At 45.4% G+C, this 20,983-nt stretch overlaps 1 protein-coding gene across 1 annotated transcript in view; it reads left to right on the top strand.

Moving 5' to 3' along the window:
* Positions 1 to 20,983, top strand: part of LOC126266799 (follistatin-related protein 5-like) — a 719,134-nt gene that overhangs the window by 476,756 nt on the left and 221,395 nt on the right. Inside the window, exon 5 of the mRNA XM_049971343.1 lies at positions 16,417 to 16,637. Within this exon, the coding sequence (XP_049827300.1) occupies positions 16,417 to 16,637 (221 nt within the window). The remainder of the gene's footprint in view (positions 1 to 16,416; positions 16,638 to 20,983) is intronic.

The raw sequence follows: 20,983 nt of genomic DNA, 5'->3' as shown, positions 1-20,983 counted from the left end.
TTTGAGAAGTTCTAAGTTCTAGGAGACTGATGACCATAGATGTTAACTCCCATAGTCCTCAGAGCCATTTGAACCATTTTTTTGCTAACTACTACCTCACCTCGCTCGGTACTTGTCAAAGCTACGAATCACTATACACTGGTGAGCCAAAGCATTATGACACCGGCTTTATTGCTGGCCATTGTAGCCGAGCGGTTCCAGGCGCTTCAGTCTGGAAGCGCGCGACCGCTACTGTCGCAGGTTCGAATCCTGCCTCGGGCATGGATGTGGGTGATGTCCTTTGCTTAGTTAGGTTTAAGTAGTTCTAAGTTCTAGGGGGCTGATGACCTCAGCAGGTAAGTGCCATAGTGCTCACAGCCATTTGAACCATTTTTTGAATCATCCGGCGCCCACTACAATTCGGATTGCTCATCTCGCATTGTCAAAAATAGGAACACGTGGGGATTGTATGTGCGATGAACGGTGTGCAACAACACGCTTATGCCTGTAACTGCTCTGTACGCTGTCGTCATTTCACCGATCGCTGTCTGTTCTGCTTAGAGACATTGAAAATAAAATAATTGACAACGAAGCACAATGAATTACAGTAAGTATCCATGTTAACCTGGATGACAAGAGAGAAATAATTACAATGTAAGTTGAAACGTCCCCGTTGAAAAGTTAATGAATTACTGTGCTGATAAACCTGCATGTTATTTGATTTTCAAACAGCTCAGCAGAACTGAACGTACTCAGACATTTCTCTCTTTATTTATTCTGATCAATACTAAACTGACACCCAAATTTATAGCTCAACGCAATATGACTTTCAATAATCCCTACAAAAGAATGGCCCTGTGTAACAATAAACTATACCTTTCATGAACCACTTACCTCACAAAAATCTTCGTTACTCGAACTACTGCAATACAGCGAGCGCCACTACGACCAGCTAAATAAAATGATTCAAACGGCTCTCAGCACTATGCAGCGGCGCCAGCACTAACTGCTGATAGGCATACAACAATGCAAACCAGCCACTGACTACACACAGCACAGTCAGTGAGTTTCATACAAAGCGCTACGTGACGTAACCAACATAAAAACCTAAACAGCCTATTTACGTAGCCCTCATGCTCCCCACAAAATATTTTACAAATTGTTTTCCGCAGTAGCCAATAATGATTTGATAAAATTTTCCGTTATTACAATAACAAAGATGTCAAATGCACACACTTATTGATGCAATGTTTGTCAAATGCAAAAATTGTTCTCATAAAGACAGTCCTCATCATTCATCACAGTCGGCCGGGTTGGCCGAGCGGTTCTAGGTGCTACAGTCTGGAACCGCGCGACCGCTAAGGTCGCAGGTTCGAATCCTGCCTCGGGCATGGATGTGTATGATGTCCTTAGGTTAGTTAGATTTAAGTAGTTCTAAGTTGTGGGGGACTGATGACCTTAGAAGTTAAGTGCCATAGTCCTCAGAGCCATTTGAACCATTCATCACAATAGCAATTACAGTTTTCTTTTTGTTTTTGTCAAAGTATGAGCAGCAAAAGAAAATGCACACGGATTTCCATGCAGTCTTGAAGAAGTAGTGTTCTCCTTCCAACGGAAAGACAGCGCTGTCTCTTGACATGCAGACAGGTAATGGGCCACAACAGAGCAAACCCAGAACAGAGTCAGTCGAAGTTTTGAAGAATATTGGTAGGTAGGTCATCACAGTGCAGACCCACTGTATTCCTGGTAGAGATTATGGTATTGATGGGCCATCAAAGGTGCAGACCCACTGCAGTCCTTGTAGAAATAATGGTACTGGGTGGGCCATCAAAAGTCTGGACCCACTAGAGTCCTTGTAGAAATAATGGTATTGGTGGGGCATTAAAGGTGCAGACCCACTGTAGTCCTTGTAGAGACGGCCAGAAGCCATCTGTTGCGACAATCAACATCGAAGAGTCTTGCGGACAATATGGCAAGTCCATAAACCACCACTTGTGCACTCATCCACCACTGGTGGCGGCTCACCTCCTACTGCGCAACGCTACGCGCTGGTCACATGCAACTGCGCAACATTACCATAGCGAATATTCCAACAATGCCACCCAGCTACAGACTGCACACAGCACAGTCAGTGATTTCATACAGACCGCTACGTGACGCTACCAACATAAAAACCTAAACAGCCTACTTACAAATTAAAATAAGAACTTTTTAAAAATATAAGCACAAAACATTGTCCCTTAAGATCCATCCTACCGCTAATGGCAGTTAGAGAACTGCTCAAAGATGAAGAGGCACTCCCCGCTCCTGAATTAACCGAAATAAGGATCGCACCCCAAAATAATTTAAGGATCACCAGTTTAGGACGGAATAAGAGAAGAACCTCTACTTACATATGTCAGCGAAGAACTGCCCAATACACAGGGAGGTAGGTTGGACTCAAACCACCACACACTAGAGACTACAACAGGCGCCAGAGACATGCAGCAGTGAGTCGACACAAGCTACACGTTGATATCGCTCCCTTCCGGCTCCCTCCGCGCACAATTACACAACAGCCAGCACTGCCACAAGAGGCAGGAAGCCCCAATGAGATCTCCCTAAGGAATAAATGTAAACGTCAAAGGAACATAAGTGAAATCACTTGACTCAAAAATATCGACATTTAATAACAGGGAGGGCGGAGGAAGGGTGCGACCAAAAAACCCTAATGAAAAGCCACTGATTATTTCCCCCCAACTCCTAGTAGCGTCAAATTATCAGAGCTTCTGTAGAGAAAAAGGAACAATACAATAAAAAGCAAAAGACCTTATTAAATATTCGTAAGATGGGCCTGAAGGCACTTAAAATGAAAACTGGAAGGACAGCGGCGTGCGCAGGATGTCCACACCGTCAGGCTTACCTTAAAAGATATTAACACTTGAAGAAAAGTGCACATCTGTTGCACCACGACATCCAAAACATTGTTTAATAACATACTTGATTTAAAAAAGTAATTACCATGGTAAATAGAAAATTTAATAAAGGTAACCTTTTAAATGTATCTAGAAAAACAGTTTAAATTAAAAAGGCATTTAAACCAATAGGTAAGGTGAGCAAGCCTTTCCACAACACAGTATGAAAGCTGGGCTGCGATCAAAGACCTTTTACAAATATCAGGTACACATTAATGAAACACCAGCAAAATTACAAAATACGCCGCTAACAATGCCCTAAGCCAACTCAGATCGGTAGAGGCCTGAGCAACATTCAGTTAGGTAGCGATAGGCACGCCAACAGAACCAACAGCCCCAAGATTTACCCCCCCAAAGTCATGCATCTGCGATACAAGCAAGCCAACAAGAACGGGTCACATAAGCAATGCGCGAATATTCCTCGAAAGGCAAAATTCACAGACTGTCGTGAAACACGCCAAGACACAGAAAGAAACACGTACTCAACGCACCGCCACGCCCGCCTCCTGCCGGGAAGGTTGCCCAAGAGCCGAAGCGCCTCCTCTCGGAGCGCAAGCGCGGAAGGTCAATTCAGCATGTCGTAAGAGGAATCGAGGCGGGCCAGTATCGCTCAGCATGGATATCCAATAACCTATCGCCTGCTACTGTTTTCACCGTCTTTTAACCACCCTCCATATATGCTCACGACAACAGTACGCGCACAGCGGCCTAGCTTCGCAGCTTCCGAGATGCCCGTTCCCAGATATTGGATGCCTTTATGTCACAGTTTCTTATGTCAGTGAATTTCCACATCTGCTGTCCGTATCGTCGCTATAATGACTGTCCATTCGTCTCTGCTCAGCGTTCCTGCCTTACTAGCCGCGTCATCTGGCAGTGTCCAATACCGTGGTCGGCGGTTGTCCTTACGTTTTGGCTCATCAGTCTATGAATACTATGGTGGCACGTAAAAATTTCAAGACTTGATACTACCAGAATATCATTTCACGATCACAGAACGTATTGTCGACAGAGATAGGCTGCCAACGAACTTTAGGATTAACATAGGTAATCTCAAATGCAGTAAAAATCCTCCACGTAAGTTAATAAATAACTGAAGTGAACAACCACTTAGGAAAACCCATAGCTTACACAGAGGAAATTCTGAATGAATACACAGATCCCTGTAATGGAGGTATAAAGTAAATCAACACACATCAAAATCGAAGAACTCTCTGACTCACACAAACACACACAGACATATATATCGCGCATTTTGAAATATCCACACCAAACACAGGAAGATAAGATTGTGGAAAAGATGAATGTATCGTTAACATTAGAAGAGTTATGTTGATGTGGAAACGGCTAACACCAACAACTAGAGCAGGTTAAAGCAGCCGACTAATACTTTCTCACATGCACAAATTTGACAATTCCAAAACAAGCCATAATTATTTTCAGCTAACAGATAGTTCTAGCTTCCACAAACATCATCAAAAACCGAGAACAAAGGAGAAGCATAATGAATGGAGCAGTCTTCACGATGGCAGTGACATGTAAATGCTAAAAAATATAATAAGTCTTTAGTATCTATGGTTAATGAACTGTGCCAAAATAGCAGCTATGACGAACAAGACAAACAGCAGCACAACGAGGAACAAAATGTGCTGTTAAGGGGCTTTAATAGTATCATCGAACTATGTGTGTGGAAAATAGAGACAAGAAATTGCTTGACCAAATAGGATGGTTGCAAATATTGATTCTTTTTAACGACGAAAACTGCTCACGAAGAATATTTAAATATCTTGAATAAAAACTTATTTCGGTAGCATTTTTTAGCATTTTTTCTGACCTGTCTGTAACGCACTGCCACACCTTACAGGCTCTGAACGGAGAGAAGTGTTGTAGCTCATTTAGATAGTACGTCTGCAACAACAGTCACGAATACATAAGCAGTATCTGGAATCTGGACCTACATGATACAGAAGGAATTCAAAGAGCGACTTCGTCTCATAAACACGAAAAACTAAATTTAAAGAGACCGTAGGCCAAAAGAAAGTGTTGGTAACCTGATAAAGGACACCATGTGTTTACCATAAGCCGCACTTCAAAAGTATTTATTTGCCACATCCATACTGTCATAAGCCAACATCAGGGAGCCGCGCGGGGTAGCCGCACGGTCTTGGACGTCTTATCACGGTCAGCGTGGTTCCCCCTGTCGGAGGTTCGAGTCCTCCCTCCAGCTTGGGTGTGTGTGTCGTCCTTAGCGTAAGTTAGTTTAAGTTAGGTTTAATCGCGTGTAAGAGCGATCTGATACAGAACACAAACAAGAACTATATTCTTACTGTTATCTATGTCGATAGCAAAAGATCACTATGCATACACCAAAGAAGAAGAAAAAGATATTTACCTATTGTGCACGTCGACGTCAACCGATATGTCAGGTGTAAAACCTTTATGATTATAAATATGGGCAGTGAGCGTACAATATTTTCAGACTGTTGTTAACAAATCAAGAAGTATAGAACCTTGTGAATATTTAAATGTTAAAGTATTCCTGTGTATAACCACGCATACAGGACTATAATAGAATACATTATCTCGTGGTGAAAACAGAAGTATTATCTCCAGGATACACACATTGTTGCGTGCAAACCTACACGCTAATGTTAGTGAGTCCAGTCCACCAGAGTTTAGCGCCTGTTTAAGAAAATTCTAACATTCTTATAATGGCATCATTAACAACATCAGCATTCTCCACAGGTCAGAAAAATGTAGATTATTGAATATCCTGGAAGAACCAGAGATATGTCCTCACTTGGCATGACACACAGACAACGTCCTAATGAATGACGGAATAAGATGTGCATACAGAACATTAACAATTGTTTAACACTATAAGTTGAGGCTGGAGATATCTCCATCTTCCTACAAATCAGTTGATAAGATATTTCGAGCGCATTCCGGTTTGGCAACCTCACTGTACGGGAGACACACAGTATTATTACATTTACGACAACTTCCTCGTTCTGTGGTCCATACCAGTTGGCATCAACTTTTGTCTCTTTGTATACTCTGTTTTTATACACAGTTTTTCAAAATGCGGTAGTCCACGTACATAGTGAGATCATGCCTTATATATATCTGCAGTTTCATAGGTAACAAGAGATCTGCATTCTGAGACTCTTTGCTCTGATCTTTGCCGTGATCTTGTTTACACGTACACTCGATGATATATGAGTTCAAAAATGGTTCTAAGCATTATGGGACTTAACATCTGAGGTCGTCAGTCCCGTAGACTTAGAACTACGTAAACCTAACAAACCTAAGGACATAAGACATCCATGCCCTAGGCACGATAAGAACCTGCGACCGTAGCAGCCGCCTGGTCCCGGACTGAAGCGCCTACAACCACTCGGTCACAGCGGCAGGCGATGATATGAGTACTGGATGGGTAAGAGACATTGTTTTTGCCAAGAGAGAATGGACCTTACCGTTGCAATACGAGAACATGCATGGTTATATGCCGGATTATATTTAGTTTTTATTCATAGGGTTTCTACGCTTTAGGATCGACATCAGCTCATTGTGTACAACAATATGTCCTTCATCACATACTGGCAAAGGGGCAGTGAGCGTGCAGTATTTTTAGACCACTGTTAACAAGTCAAGAACACCGCTCCCACGAAGGCAACTGCTGACCTGTCTACGACAGGACTTCTTAAACAAAGATACACACATCAAAAATATAAAATTGGCATCATCTCGGATTCAAGAGTTCCAGAACCTGTACAGAAAATTTGAACAGAGATCAATATAAACATCATTTCCACCTTTTTATTACTCATGAAAACCACACATTGCATGCTGTACCAAAATACAGCGAGACCTTCCATAGGTGGTGGTCAAGAATGCTGTACACACCGGAACCTCTAATACCCAGTAGTACGTCCTCTGGCATTGATACATGCCTGTATTCGTCGTGGCATACTATCCACAGATTTTCCCACTCCTCAGCGGCGATTCGGCGTAGATCCCTGAGAGTGGTTGGTTTGTCACGTCGTCCATAAACAGCCCTTTTCACTCTATCCCAGCTATGTTCGATAGGGATCATGTCTGGAGAACATGGTGGACACTCTAGTCCGATGTTGTTTTGCTGAAGGAAGTCATTCACAAGATGTGCAAGATGCGGGAGCGAATTGTCCTCCATGAAGACAAAAACCTCGCCAGTATGCTGCGGTTAAGTTTGTGCTTTCGATCGGAGAATAGCACTCACGTCTCGTACAGCAGTTACGGCGCCTTCCAGAGACTTAGCAGCCCCGCATAATGCCTCCCCAAAACGGGAGGGAACCTCTACATTGCTGCACTGTCTGGACAGTGTGTCTAAGGCGTTCAGCCTGACTGGACTTCCTCCAAACATATCTCCGACGATCGTCTTGTTGGAGGCATATGCGACGCTCGTCGGTGAAGAGAATGTAATTCCAATCCAGCGGTCCATTCGGTATGTTGTTGGGATGTACAGCGCTGCATGGTGTCGTTGTTGCAATGATGGACATAGCCGTGGACTTCGAGAGTGAAGTTGCGCATCATGCAGCCTGTTGTGCACAGTTTGAGTCACAACACGACGTCCTGTGGCTGCACGAAAAGCATTTTTCAACATGGTGGCGTTGCTGTCAGCGCTCCTCCGAGCCATAATCCGCAGGTAGCGGTCATCCACTGCAGTAGTAGGCCTGGGACGACCTGAGCGAGGCATGTTATCGACAGTTCCTGTCTCTCTGTATCTCGTCCATGTCTGAGCAACATCGCTTCACTCAAACACGCCTGGACATTTCCCTTGATGAGAGGCATTCCTGCTACAAAATAACCGTTGAACTAAAAACAACGTGAGCAGTGTACCTCCTTCCTGGAGAAATGACTGGAACTAATCGGCTGTCGGACGCCCTCCGTCTAATAGGCGCTGCTCATGCATGGTTGTTTACATCTTTGGGTGGGCTTAATGATATCTCTGAAGAGTTCAAAAATGGCTCTGAGCATCATGGGACTTAACATCGGAGGTCATCAGTCCCCTAGAACTACTTAAACCTAACTAACGTAAGGACATCACACACATCCATGCCCGAGGCAGGATTCGAACCTACGACCGTAGTGGTCTCGCGGTTCTAAACTGTAGCGCCTAGAACCGCACGGCCCCTCCGGGCGGCCAATGAACAGTCAAAGGGATTGTGTCTGTGACACAATATTCACAGTCAACATCTATCTTCAGGGGTTCTGGTAACCGTGTAAGGTGCAAAAAATTTTTGATGTGTGTATGACGGTGCTGCTTTTGCCGGACCGTTTGTAAAATGGACGAATACAAAGAAGTAGTTTCCGTGATGTGAGGAGCGCAAGTTCATTATGCCCAATGAAAACATTAGAGGTTGTCCGACGACCCTACCTTCACACTGCTATGCGCCACATGGAGAAATCTAGGGGAAGCGTAAAATGGAAACTTGTGGTAAGGTCTTATGGGACAAAACTGCTGAGGTCATCGGTCCCTATGCTTACACACCACTTAATGTAACTTATGCTATAGACAATACACACAGCCATGCCCGAGAGAGGACTCGAACCTCCGACGTGGGGTGGCGCACGGACTGTGACAAGAGACCCAAGGCCGCGTGGCTACCCCGCGCGGCTGGGAAGTGTTCAATTCAGCCTTCGCTCCAAGAAACACGGCAACACGGTTTCTAGTGCACCTACATTCATGCTGAAAGTTGCTAAGATGACATCTCTGAAACCATTTAAAGTTACTGTATTGACTCAATCCATCATTTAAGCTGATAGTAGTCCCAGACTCACCAATGAAAATGTCTGATATTGGGCGGATGGACTTTAAGTCAATACCACACGTCTCGTTGACCTTTAGTATCACCAAAATTGACATCACGGAACCATTTAGGACATGTCAAAAAAAGTTAGGTGTCATAATTCGCCTAGAACATTTTTAAAGGATTTAAAACAAATCCTTTACGAAGAAATGTAGAAATCACATTCAGAATGTATAAGCATGTCCGTCTCTCGTGGAATTTAACGTACGAAAATAGGTGTACATTATTAAGAATATGAATATATTATTTTGTGTGGCTCCTATCATGGCTTACTGTACAGAACTGTCATAGTTCCTCTCACATAAGCTCGATGTCACCCGGCATCAATTGTCGGTCTTGGATGTCTTCCACACGATGTCATCTCATGGCTGTACCTTCTTTGCTCACTCTTTGTCCTTCTGCTTCCTTCGTTACAGTCTAATCTACTCTCGTTCCTATTACCTTTTCGCAGCTACACGTAAATAGGATATACACTCCTGGAAATGGAAAAAAGAACACATTGACACCGGTGTGTCAGACCCACCATACTTGCTCCGGACACTGCGAGAGGACTGTACAAGCAATGATCACACGCACGGCACAGTGGACACACCAGGAACCGCGGTGTTGGCCGTCGAATGGCGCTAGCTGCGCAGCATTTGTGCACCGCCGCCGTCAGTGTCAGCCAGTTTGCCGAGGCATACGGAGCTCCATCGCAGTCTTTAACACTGGTAGCATGCCGCGACAGCGTGGACGTGAACCGTATGTGCACTTGACGGACTTTGAGCGAGGGCGTATAGTGGGCATGCGGGAGGGAGGCCGGGTGGACGTACCGCCTAATTGCTCAACACGTGGGGCGTGAGGTCTCCACAGTACATCGATGTCGCCAGTGGTCGGCGGAAGGTGCACGTGCCCGTCGACCTGGGACCGGACCGCAGCGACGCACGGATGCACGCCAAGACCGTATGATTCTACGCAGTGCCGTAGGGGACCGCACCGCCACTTCCCAGCAAATTAGGGACACTGTTCCTCCTGGGGTATCGGCGAGAACCATTCGCAACCGTCTCCATGAAGCTGGGCTACGGTCCCGCACACCGTTAGGCCGTCTTCCGCTCACGCCCCAACATCGTGCAGCCCGCCTCCAGTGGTGTCGCGACAGGTGTGAATGGAGGGACGAATGGAGATGTGTCGTCTTCAGCGATGAGAGTCGCTTCTGCCTTGGTGCCAATGATGGTCGTATGCGTGTTTGGCGCCGTGCAGGTGAGCGCCACAAACAGGACTGCATACGACCGAGGCACACAGGGCCAACACCCGGCGTCATGGTGTGGGGAGCGATCTCCTACACTGGCCGTACACCTCTGGTGATCGTCGAGGAGACACTGAATAGTGCACGGTACATCCAAACCGTCATCGAACCCATCGTTCTACCATTCCTAGACCGGCAAGGGAACTTGCTGTTCCAACAGGACAATGCACGTCCGCATGTATCCCTTGCCACCCAACGTGCTCTAGAAGGTGTAAGTCAACCACCCTGGCCAGCAAGATCTCCGGATCTGTCCCCCATTGAGCATGTTTGGGACTGGATGAAGCGTCGTCTCACTCGGTCTGCACGTCCAGGACGAACGCTGGTCCAACTGAGGCGCCAGGTGGAAATGGCATGGCAAGCCGTTCCACAGGACTACATCCAGCATCTCTACGATCGTCTCCATGGGAGAATAGCAGCCTGCATTGCTGCGAAAGGTGGATATACACTGTACTAGTGCCGACATTGTGCATGCTCTGTTGCCTGTGTCTATGTGCCTGTGGTTCTGTCAGTGTGATCATGTGATGTATCTGACCCCAGGAATGTGTCAATAAAGTTTCCCCTTCCTGGGACAATGAATTCACGGTGTTCTTATTTCAATTTCCAGGAGTGTATTTAACATCTATCTCATGTCCTAGCGACACGAAAACGTCTAGAAAGAATAGAAGCCAAGCGTATAAATAGAAAATCCTTACTACTATAGGAAAAGAGACATACTACTACAACTTCTTGTTGATACGCAGACATAAGATGACCAGCACTGAAGTGAAAGTGGCATATGCCAAGATAACTGGAAGTCTTACATGGGTGTCTCAATCAATACAACCACTATGAAAGTCATTTAAAGTGATGTAGGAACAACAGGTACTCTGGTGGGTAGGCGAGGATAGATCCAGTCACGTTCAGCTTGATGTCATTTGATTCATTAGGTTCACGGTGCAATGCCCACGTTCAGCAGGCAGCGGTTGGGCATCTAAACCATGGTTCTCGGTGGCGATGCGATGTTAGTTAGTAATCTGCGGCTCACATGCGCAGCATCGTCCAAGAGTTGAGTCGTCTTGCATGGCAGGCTTTACAGGCCAGCGCCAAAGATACATCAGGGGCTGGCGCCGTAGTCCGGCAATGTTATGCCCCACTCGTGGCGAGTGACGGCAGAGATGACATCTGGATACGAAACCTAGAATCGGCGTCTGGCTGGTAGCGTCTGACTGTGGCAGTCACCAGCGGCTCGGCGCGATTGCAGTTAGACTCAAAGCTGCCGGTGATGAGGCTGGTCGCCAAAGGACGCGAGCACCTTGGAGAATCGAGACAGCAGCTTCTGCTGATATAGGTAGCTGTCGTTCCTCCTTGATCTCACGGTTGCAGTCTCCTCCACAGCTGCCCCAGTTCAATGCATCTTGTCAACTGGATGGCCAGTTCTTATAAGAGTTCAAGCCGATCACGTTCGTGATCAGGTAACACAGTGTCTGTTGCCACAATTCTGCCAAAATCTTCCATATTTTGGTACTAATGTTGGTCATCAATCATATCGTTGTGCCGATGTTTGGGGCGGGTGTGATGTCGAAGTGTTCCATTAACTGAGAGTGAATAAGGCAGCAAATACTTGCATCAGTCAGTGCCACTAATGTGAGTATCACGCAAATAGTTCTTGCGTTTCGGAATTGGTATTACATGCAAAGCCTGAATTCTTGTCTTGGACACCCGTTTGTGGCAACGCGAACCAGGGTGTATCAACGTGTTCAGGCAGTGCCACTCTCAATTTTGCTGCGGTTGTGAAGATCAGTTGGAAGGGCAGTTGGTACCAAGGAAGTGGAGTGGAAACTTGGACGGGGAGACTGCACCTGGCGGTGGTTGACAGGTTTCAGTGTGGCGGTCGTGCTGGGTGACGCTGGTTTGCGATGACGTGGCTCTCCGAAAGAGTTGCCACAGTGAATGCAGTTCAGTGCAGACCGAGTTGCACGGATAGAACGAAATTGGCCACATCTTCTAGGAGCCCAAACTGACTTCCCATGGGAAGAGGAGGACAAATCTGTAGCGCGTCGCCGAGGAACAGTCTTGCGGACAAAAGCCAAGCTTGTTTCGTATCAGTGGGGCCGCGCCAGGATGTGCCGGTGTCCGTACGGTTACGTGTGATGGAGGGCAGTCGACCACTGGTTGGTGTGAGGCACCCCAGTGGAACGACAGTTAGAATCTTCCGGCAAAACCGTGCTTATCCTGAGGAGGATGAAGAGTGCCTCCTGAAGTCGGAGTGGATAGCGTGGAGGCAGAAAGGCGGTGGGGCTGCGAACAGACAACACTAGGTCTTCGTGCTGTTGACGTGAGGCATTGTATGACTTGCTCAGGAGGCGGTGTTTGCCTCTTTCTTAAAAATTTTACTGTAATGGACGAAGGAAGCAAATTTCTTTGTAAGGGTTTTCTTTGTGTCGTTTACGCCACATCTCCACCTACATTCATTACTTTTTATTGCTAAGTTACAACGTTCACTATAGAAAGATTCACGTCGCTATAAGGTAGCGAGAAGCGCACGCGTCGGGTCAGCGACGGGTGACCTCAGAGCGTGAGAACAGTGGGATAGATATCAGACACATCGTGCTCGAACCCATACCTACATCAGAGATTCATCTGTAAGACCTTATTCGAAGGAGCAAAAGTTTCCTCATTTATATTTACCCTTTAAATATTTGTATATATCTTGAACTGTGCTTCTAACTGTAGTTGCTCCGGTAGCTTGTAATAACACTTTCAGTAACTTTCGGTATGCAAGTAAAAACTAAGCAGAAACCTTAGTTACTGTTGATAGACGTTGGTGAAATTACTAACCCATTTCATGCATGCCCTGAATGAACACGCGGCATACAGTTGAGATAACTCAATGGAAGTTCACGACCAGTTTTCGGTGAAGCAACAAGTATTTTCTGTGTCAAGTGCGATTTCTAGTAAAAACCAATCAAATCATTAAATGTTGCCTCGGAAAACTTTTATGTGCAAACTAGTGAACTGTGAAATCGTGTGCGGCTTTTAAAAATTGAGACTTTTGTGATGCTCTAGAAAATAATGTCATCCGAGAATTATGCCATGAATAACGTTAGTAGACTGGCTCTCATTATGAGAACACGGCAAGGGCCATAAAACGATTTCCCGGAAACCTCGCTGACTTAAAGACGGTTCCAAACAAGCGAACACAGGTCTCGGTTTATCCATAGATACGACAGCGGTTCTGAGGAAACGACAGTCAATGGTTTCGATGTAATGTAAATTCGTTTTAGAGCGAGGTAATCTCAACTGAAAACGTCACACAGTGGATAGCGTGGCGGCATCTCACTTTTGTGCTCCGTTTTCGAAACCGGATTATTGTTTTTATTTATTTATTTTTCATTTATCTGCCTTTTGTTAAAGAAAGTTATCACACAATGTTTCTTATCAAGTTGTGGCATATGTTAATTGTAAAATTACAGGATGGTTTCACGACGTCATGTCTATGGTGTTTTCAGGGTTTACAATCTTTTTAAATGCTTAGATTCTTATATTTCATTCGTACGTCAGTTCCTATGATTTCTTACATTTTATTCTTACGTTTAGTCTTGAGGAAAATTTGATGCGTTACTAGAATGATACCGATTATTGTAATATTCGAAAAGTAGAAAGTTCGAACACCGGGAGTATCACCTGAAGGCAGGTTTTCCAACAGACATTCGTTTGTATGAATCCCGCTTGGGGAAGAAACTTCGTTAAAATTGATGAAGCTTTCACAGGTCGTCAATAATTTCGCCCTAAACTACGAATAACGGATCACTTGATTATAAATCAAGGTACAACAATGGAATTTCATAGAAAAAATTACAAATAATTTTCTCATTCATTTATTGTTTTCTTTTTTAAATTCATTCACCAGAAATGCAATTACTAGACAAATAAGGACGACAAATTTCAATATGCATGGGAAAATAATCCTGCAGTAATCTTCTACGGACATAGGTAGATAAATGAAACATAGATATAAAAATAATAATCGAATCTCGAATATGGGATTCAAAAGTGACGCTAGCTACATTATCACCACTTCCGTTGTAGTACTTATCCTGTAAAAGGCAGATAAGGTACCTTGAAAACTTCCAACGTCATTTTCTCAGAATGAGTCGAGTATGTGCATATAACCTGAGACACGTGTTTGCTTGTTTTGACCCCTAGTCCACTGAGCGATGGTTGTTGGAAATCGCGTTATGGCTCTCGCTGTATTCTGTTCATCAGAATCCTCTCTCTTCAAATTTTTCTTTTATAAATAGAAATAAAATCAGATGGCAACAAAAAAAATCCATATTTTCATTTTTAACAGCACTCAATTACTTCCCATGTGCCACTTCGTAATGTGCTGCTTAATGAATGTACATTGGAGACTGCGGCCAGCAGAGAAGCACAACAGGCAACCATGTAGCGTCTAGTTATGCTACGGAAAGCGAGCGCGAACATTATTTTGGGAAATCCGTCTTGGTTCATCCTGGCATATCATATGGTGGAAAGTGTTACAACCAGGAACTCACCATGAAATATATGGGGTAAAGTGGGAATTGACCTTCACACATCTAACAGTACGAAGACATTAATTATTGAACTTATTACTTGCATCATTACCCTGGTGAATATTACAACTAACATCAGTAAATATCACAGGCCGCATGTCCACATAACAAGAGGTTATAATGTGATGTGACAAACGTTATGGGACAACGATATGCACATATGCAGATGGCGGTAGTATCGCATACAGGAAGTATAAAACGGCAGTACATTGGCGGGGCTGTCATTTATACTCAGGTGAGTCATGTGAAAAGACACCCGACGGAGTAAATTTACAGACTTTGAACGTGGTGTGGTAGATGCATCTAGACGCATGGAACATTCCATTTCGTAAATCGTTAGGGATTCAAAATTCCAGAGAATCACCTCTCACCGAATACAACGCAGTGTCCGAGGGCTTTCACTTAATGACCGACAGCAGCGACGTTTGTTAGATGTGTCAGTACTAGCAGACAAACAGCACTGCGTGAAATAACCGCCGAAATCAATGTGGGACGGAGGAAGAATGTATCCATTAGGACAGTGCGGCGAAATTTGGCTACGGTAGCACACGACTGCCGCGAGTGCCTCTGCTAACAACATAGCGCCTGCAGCGTCTCTCCTGGGATCGTCATCATACTGGTTGGAGGTTGGACACTAGACAACTGATAAACCATAGCCTGGTCAAAAATGGTTCAAATGGCTCTGAGCACTATAGGACTTAACTGCTGAGGTCATAACTCCCCTAGAACTTAGAACAATATAAACCTAACTAACCTAAGGACATTCCACACATCCGTGCCCGAGCCAGGATTCGAACCTAAGACCGTAGCGGTCGAGCGGTTGCAGACTGTAGCGCTTAGAACCGCTCGGCCACACCGGCCGGTATAGCCTCGTCAGAAGAGTGCCAACTTCATTTCGTAAGATCTGATGGTAGGGTTCGAATGTGACACAGACCCCGACGCAGCTATGGACCCAAGTTGCCAACAGGGCACTGTGCAAGCATATGGTGGCTCCATAATGGTGTCAACAGTGTTTGCGTGAAATGAACTGGCTCCTCTGGTCCAACTGACCCGATCTCTGACTGGAAATATGGATGTTCGGCTACATGGTGACCATTTGCTGCCATTGACGGATTTCATATTGCCAAACATAGATGCTATTCTTCTGGATGAGAATGCCCCGTGTCACCGGACCACAATTCTTCGCGAATTGTTTGGGGAAAGTGCTGGACAATTCTAGAAAATTGTTTGGCCATCCAGCTCGCCAGACGTAAATCCTGTCGAGTATTAATGAGATATAATCGGGAGATCAGTTCGCGCAAAATAACCTTCAACGGCGGCAACACTTTGGCAGCTATTGACGGCTATAGAGCAGCGTGACTCAGTATTCCAGCAGGGGTCTTCCAACGACTTGTTAAGTCGATAACACGTCCAGTTTCTCCACTACGCTAGGCAAAAAGAGATCCGACATGACAATAAGAGGCATCATATGGCTTTTATGTCCGCCCCTGGTAGCTGAATGGACAGCGCGACAGAATGTCAATCCTAAGGGCGCGGGCTCGATTCCCGGATGGGTCGGAGATTCTCTCCACTCAGGGGCTCGGTGTTGTGTTGTACCAATCATCATAATTTCATCCCCATCGACGCGCAAGTCGCCGATGTGGCGTCAAATCGAAAGACTTGCCCCTGCGAACGGTCTACCCGACGGGAGGCCCTAGTCACGTGGCTTTTATGACCTCACTGTATATAGCAATTGATTATTAAAATAATGAAACCCGTTGGACTGTGATTGTTGGCAGCAGGGCCCCCCCGGCCGGCGGCACTCACCGACAGCAGCGGTCCACCGGCTGCGGACGCCGAGTCAGAGGCCGCGCCGGCAGACCTGGCACCGCCCCCGCCGCCGCCACTGGTGCTGCCGAAGCAAGCAGAGCCGCTGGGAGAGGACGACCAGAGGCTGAACGCCGTGCCCGCGGGGCCGCCACGCGCCGACTGCAGCCAGCAGCAGTACGACCTCATGAAGGTAGGCGCCTACCACCACAGCGTACTGGCCTCCTCCTCCGTCCATAGGTTTGCGGACTTTTCGATATTAAAAATTGAGCAGTCTTTGTCTAAACAGATTTTGCTGTGTTTCCGTGAAAAAGGGAAAATTTGTGCTTTCCGGCGGCATTTATCCTACCATGAAAACCATATTTAGTGACAGATTAACGTTCTTGGAGGCTTTTAGATCTTCACTGGCTTCCAAAATTAAAGCAAAAAACGGAAATTTTGAAAGGTTGCCTTTATTTTTCCACAAAACACTATCAACAGGTGATAGCAAAGTAGAAACACAACTGGCCATCAAAACTGCTACACCAAGAAGAAATGCAGATGATAAACTGGTATTCATTGGACAAATATATTATACTAGAACTGAGATGTGATTAAATTTCCCCTAAGTTTGGGTGCATAGATCCTCAGAAATCAGTTCCCACAACAACCACCTCTGGCCGTAATAAAGGTCTTGATACGCCTGGGCATTGAGTCAAAAAGAGGTTGGATGGGGTGTACAGGTGCAACGTGAACACGATACCACAGTTCATCAAGAGTAGTGACTGGCGTATTGTGACGAGCCAGTTGCTCGGTCACCATTGACGAGAAGGTTTCAGTTGGTGAGAGATTTGGAGAATGTGTTGGCCAGAGCAGCAGTCGAACATTTTCTGTATTCAGAAAGGCCCGTACAGGACCTGCAACATGCGCTAGTGCATTATCCTACTGAAATGTAGGGTTTCGCAGGGATCGAATGAAGGGTGGAGCCACGGGTCGTAACACATCTGAAATGTAACGTCCACTGTTTCAAAGTGCCGTCAATGCGAACAAGAGGTGACCGAGACGTGTAACCGATGGCACCCCATACCATCACGCCGGGTCATACGCCAGCATGGCGATGACGAATACACGCTTCCAATGTGCGTTCACCGCGATGGCGCCAAATACGGATGCGACCATCATCATGCTATAAACAGAACGTTTTGCCATTCGTGCACCCACGTTCGTCGTTGAGTACACCATCGCAGGCGCTCCTGTCTGTCATGCAGCGTCAAGGGTAACCGCAGCCACGGTGTCCGAAATGATAGTCCATGCTGCTGCAAACGTCGTCGAACTGTTCGTGCAGATGGTTGTTGTCTTGCAAACGTCCTCATCTGTTGACTTATCGATCGAGACGTGGCTGCACGATCCGTTACAGCCATGCGGATAAGGTGCCTGTCATCTCGACTGCTAGTGATACGAGGCCGTTGGGATCCAGCAAGGCGTTCCGTATTACCATCCTCAACCCACTGATTCCATGTTCTGCTAACAGTCATTCGATCTCGACTAACGCGAGCAGCAATGTCGCGATACGATAAACCGCAATGGCGATAGGCTACAATCCGACATTTATCAAAGTTGGAAACGTGATGGTACGAGTTTCTCCTCCTTACACGAGGCATAACAACAACGTTTCACTAGGCAACGCCGGTTAACTACTTTTTGTGTATCAGAAATCTGTAGGAATCTTTTGTCATGTCAGCAAGTTGTAGGTGTCGCCATCGGCGCCAACCTTGTGTGAATGGTCTGAAAAGGTAATCATTTGCATATCACAGCATCTTCTTCCTGTCGGTTAGATTTCGCGTATGTAGCTCGTCATCTTCAAGGTGTAGTAGTTTTGATGGCCAGTAGTGTACAATGCAAAGAATACAGAAAGTAAACAATTGCAACGGGCGTAACAGTAGACGAAAACATTCTTCCTTTTTTTCCAACTTAACAGATTTGCAAACGCACTCCGACAACTGGTTAATGTGTTCATTATTTGGCGTGATCACCTCTGGCAGCAATACAAGTGTGGCAACGACGGAGCAGGCTGTGAATAACGTCATCAATGTCATGTTGAGGCAATAACGCCCATTCTTCCTGCCGAGCTGCTCACAAGTCTTGGAGAGTGGTTGGTGGATGCTGACATCGTGCAACACGTCTACGTAGTGCATCCCAGACATGCTCTATCGAATTCAAATCAGGAGAGCGAGCAGGCCAGCCATGCGTGTAGTACCTTCCATTTCCTAAATGGCGCTTAGCACCTCGCAACAACCGTACATGAAGCCCCAGGACCTCGTCACGATATCTAACAGCAGTTAAACGTTTCCGATTGTCCTGTATAATTTCATGAAGATATGTTCGGGTGACCAACATAATCCCTCTCCACAATATCAGTGATCTTCCTCGATATCGGTCTCTCTTCACAATTCTCGGGTCTGGAAATCGTGTTTTCCATTCCCTTTGGATGCGAATCCGCAAAGAACCCTTCTCCAGACCAAAGCGGGGCTCTTCTCAAAGGAAAACTGAACCTGTGTCCAGAAAGTATGCTGACGACTTTACTCTTGGCGTTCCCTTCTGTGAAGGTGCGTGAGAGCTAGAAAAGTAGCATGTCTCCGACAATAAAGGACACTCTGTCAAAGACTGCTCTACACCGTTAGGCTCGGTACAGTACGTCCATTGGATACTTCGAGGTTAGGTGCCACTTGTTGCGCAGTACTAAGGCGTACCGTCGTGCTATTACAGCCAACTAATGGTCCTTTCTTTCTGATGTCACACGTGGTCAGCTCGGCCTGGTCTTCGTGAAACATTTCGGTCTCTATAAACTGTCGCCACATCCGAGAAACAACAGAACGATTCCCGTTAAGCCATCGGGCCACATATGTTTGCAACTGTGCTGATTCCATTCTTCCTACGGCGCTCCACTACAGAGTGTATAGTAGGCGTCTTTACTGTGCCTTACTACACTGTCTGTGCTGTGTACACAACAATTGTGGGTGTGCGGCTACCCGAAAACACTACACCGTTTGATAGGTGCCCTGGCGTCATCGTTGGCGTGGTTTCCTGTGGACCGGAATGTTATCTTCCGTATAGAATACGATCGTACTGATCTATGTTGACAGTTTACATGATTACATACTGAACTAGACTCAGGACGGGGAAATAGTGGTTTGTTGCTTTAATTTTGAACACCAGTTTTATTTCGTTTTACTTTACTGTGACAAGCAATTAAAATTCAAACAGAAGAGATAAGGCTTTAAGGTTTGCGAATGTCGTAATTCCGTCAGAGCACATCCAGAGAAAACTGACCCACAGGGCACAACAGCATGGCCCTCTGAGGACCTAGAAGGCTAAAATTATCATTCACTTGTCTATCTGCTTCTGTGTTACCATCAACCAGCACCATAACTTTAAGAGAGTGCTCGGAAAATTTTAAGTTCGCTTCATACAAAAACGGAATGAAAACTGTCGTTCTTTCTAATTATGAATCCCGCATGTTTGATAAACTATGAATCAAGAGACATGGAGACACCTGAGTGAAGACCTATTTCACTTCGGAAGTGTATCCCTGGCCTGCAGCTTAAACAGAACTTCCCCCAACAGGTTCAGTTTACCAGAGCTGGGCACAATTCTGCTCCAGGGTGCTCAAACGGAGAAATTGAGATGGTGATACGTACTCGTGGTTCCAATATCAGTTAATTAATGATAATGGACTCAACATTTCAAATAGAGCATTAACTGGTTTCTCATTTACACTAAGAGAGACAGCAGTAGAAGAAACAACTATCCGATTACACGTTACAGGGCGGTCCGTTGTAGGTATTGCCCTTTCCTCACAAGTGCTCAGTCGTAATTTTCCGTTTTCTTTGGCTGGAAGCCTGGACAATCTCATTTACAATGGTCAGCGGTCGCACACCTAAACCACATAAATTGTTTTCTGTTGTTGTAACCGTAGTGTTACCCATTCGCCTTGGGTGCCTTTGACTTATGTATCCTGGTCGCTACTTTTTGCTTTACTTCTGCATAACGGATGATCTCGACCTGCGGTACCACTCAATGTAAGTGTACCAATGACTGTGGCCTCGACCAACGTAGTCCTCAGGACCAAACCTTTCCAACACTTTTTTGTAACCTCTGCACCTCTGCTGCACCATGCAGAAAGCATAATGCCTTCACTGTGCGGCATACCAATCACATACTCTGTGAGAGTCTCTGCAGTTTGTTGTAGACTCCAATAACGTTTCTGCACTAATACCTCAGTGTGCGAAGAGATAACAATGACTTTTATGTAACGGTGAGCCACTTAAGACATGACACACATTTTATTTCGTGAATGGTTCCAAATATCGAAACGCGGTTTTTGACAAATGTTAGAGTGTCGAGCGGCACAAATGTTTTAATTTGGTTAATGTTTTTAGAGCTGGTATTAACTGAGATACTAAGTAAGTTCGTTCTTTTAAAGGGACCATATATTTTTTGTTACTGCATTCTATAGCTCTTGAGAAGACAATTACAGCAATATAGTGTTCGTTAATGTTG

The sequence above is a fragment of the Schistocerca gregaria genome, chromosome 1 (assembly GCF_023897955.1).
Source record: "Schistocerca gregaria isolate iqSchGreg1 chromosome 1, iqSchGreg1.2, whole genome shotgun sequence".
Classification (NCBI taxonomy): Eukaryota; Metazoa; Arthropoda; class Insecta; order Orthoptera; family Acrididae; genus Schistocerca; species Schistocerca gregaria.
This window is presented reverse-complemented; position numbering and strand designations above follow the sequence as displayed.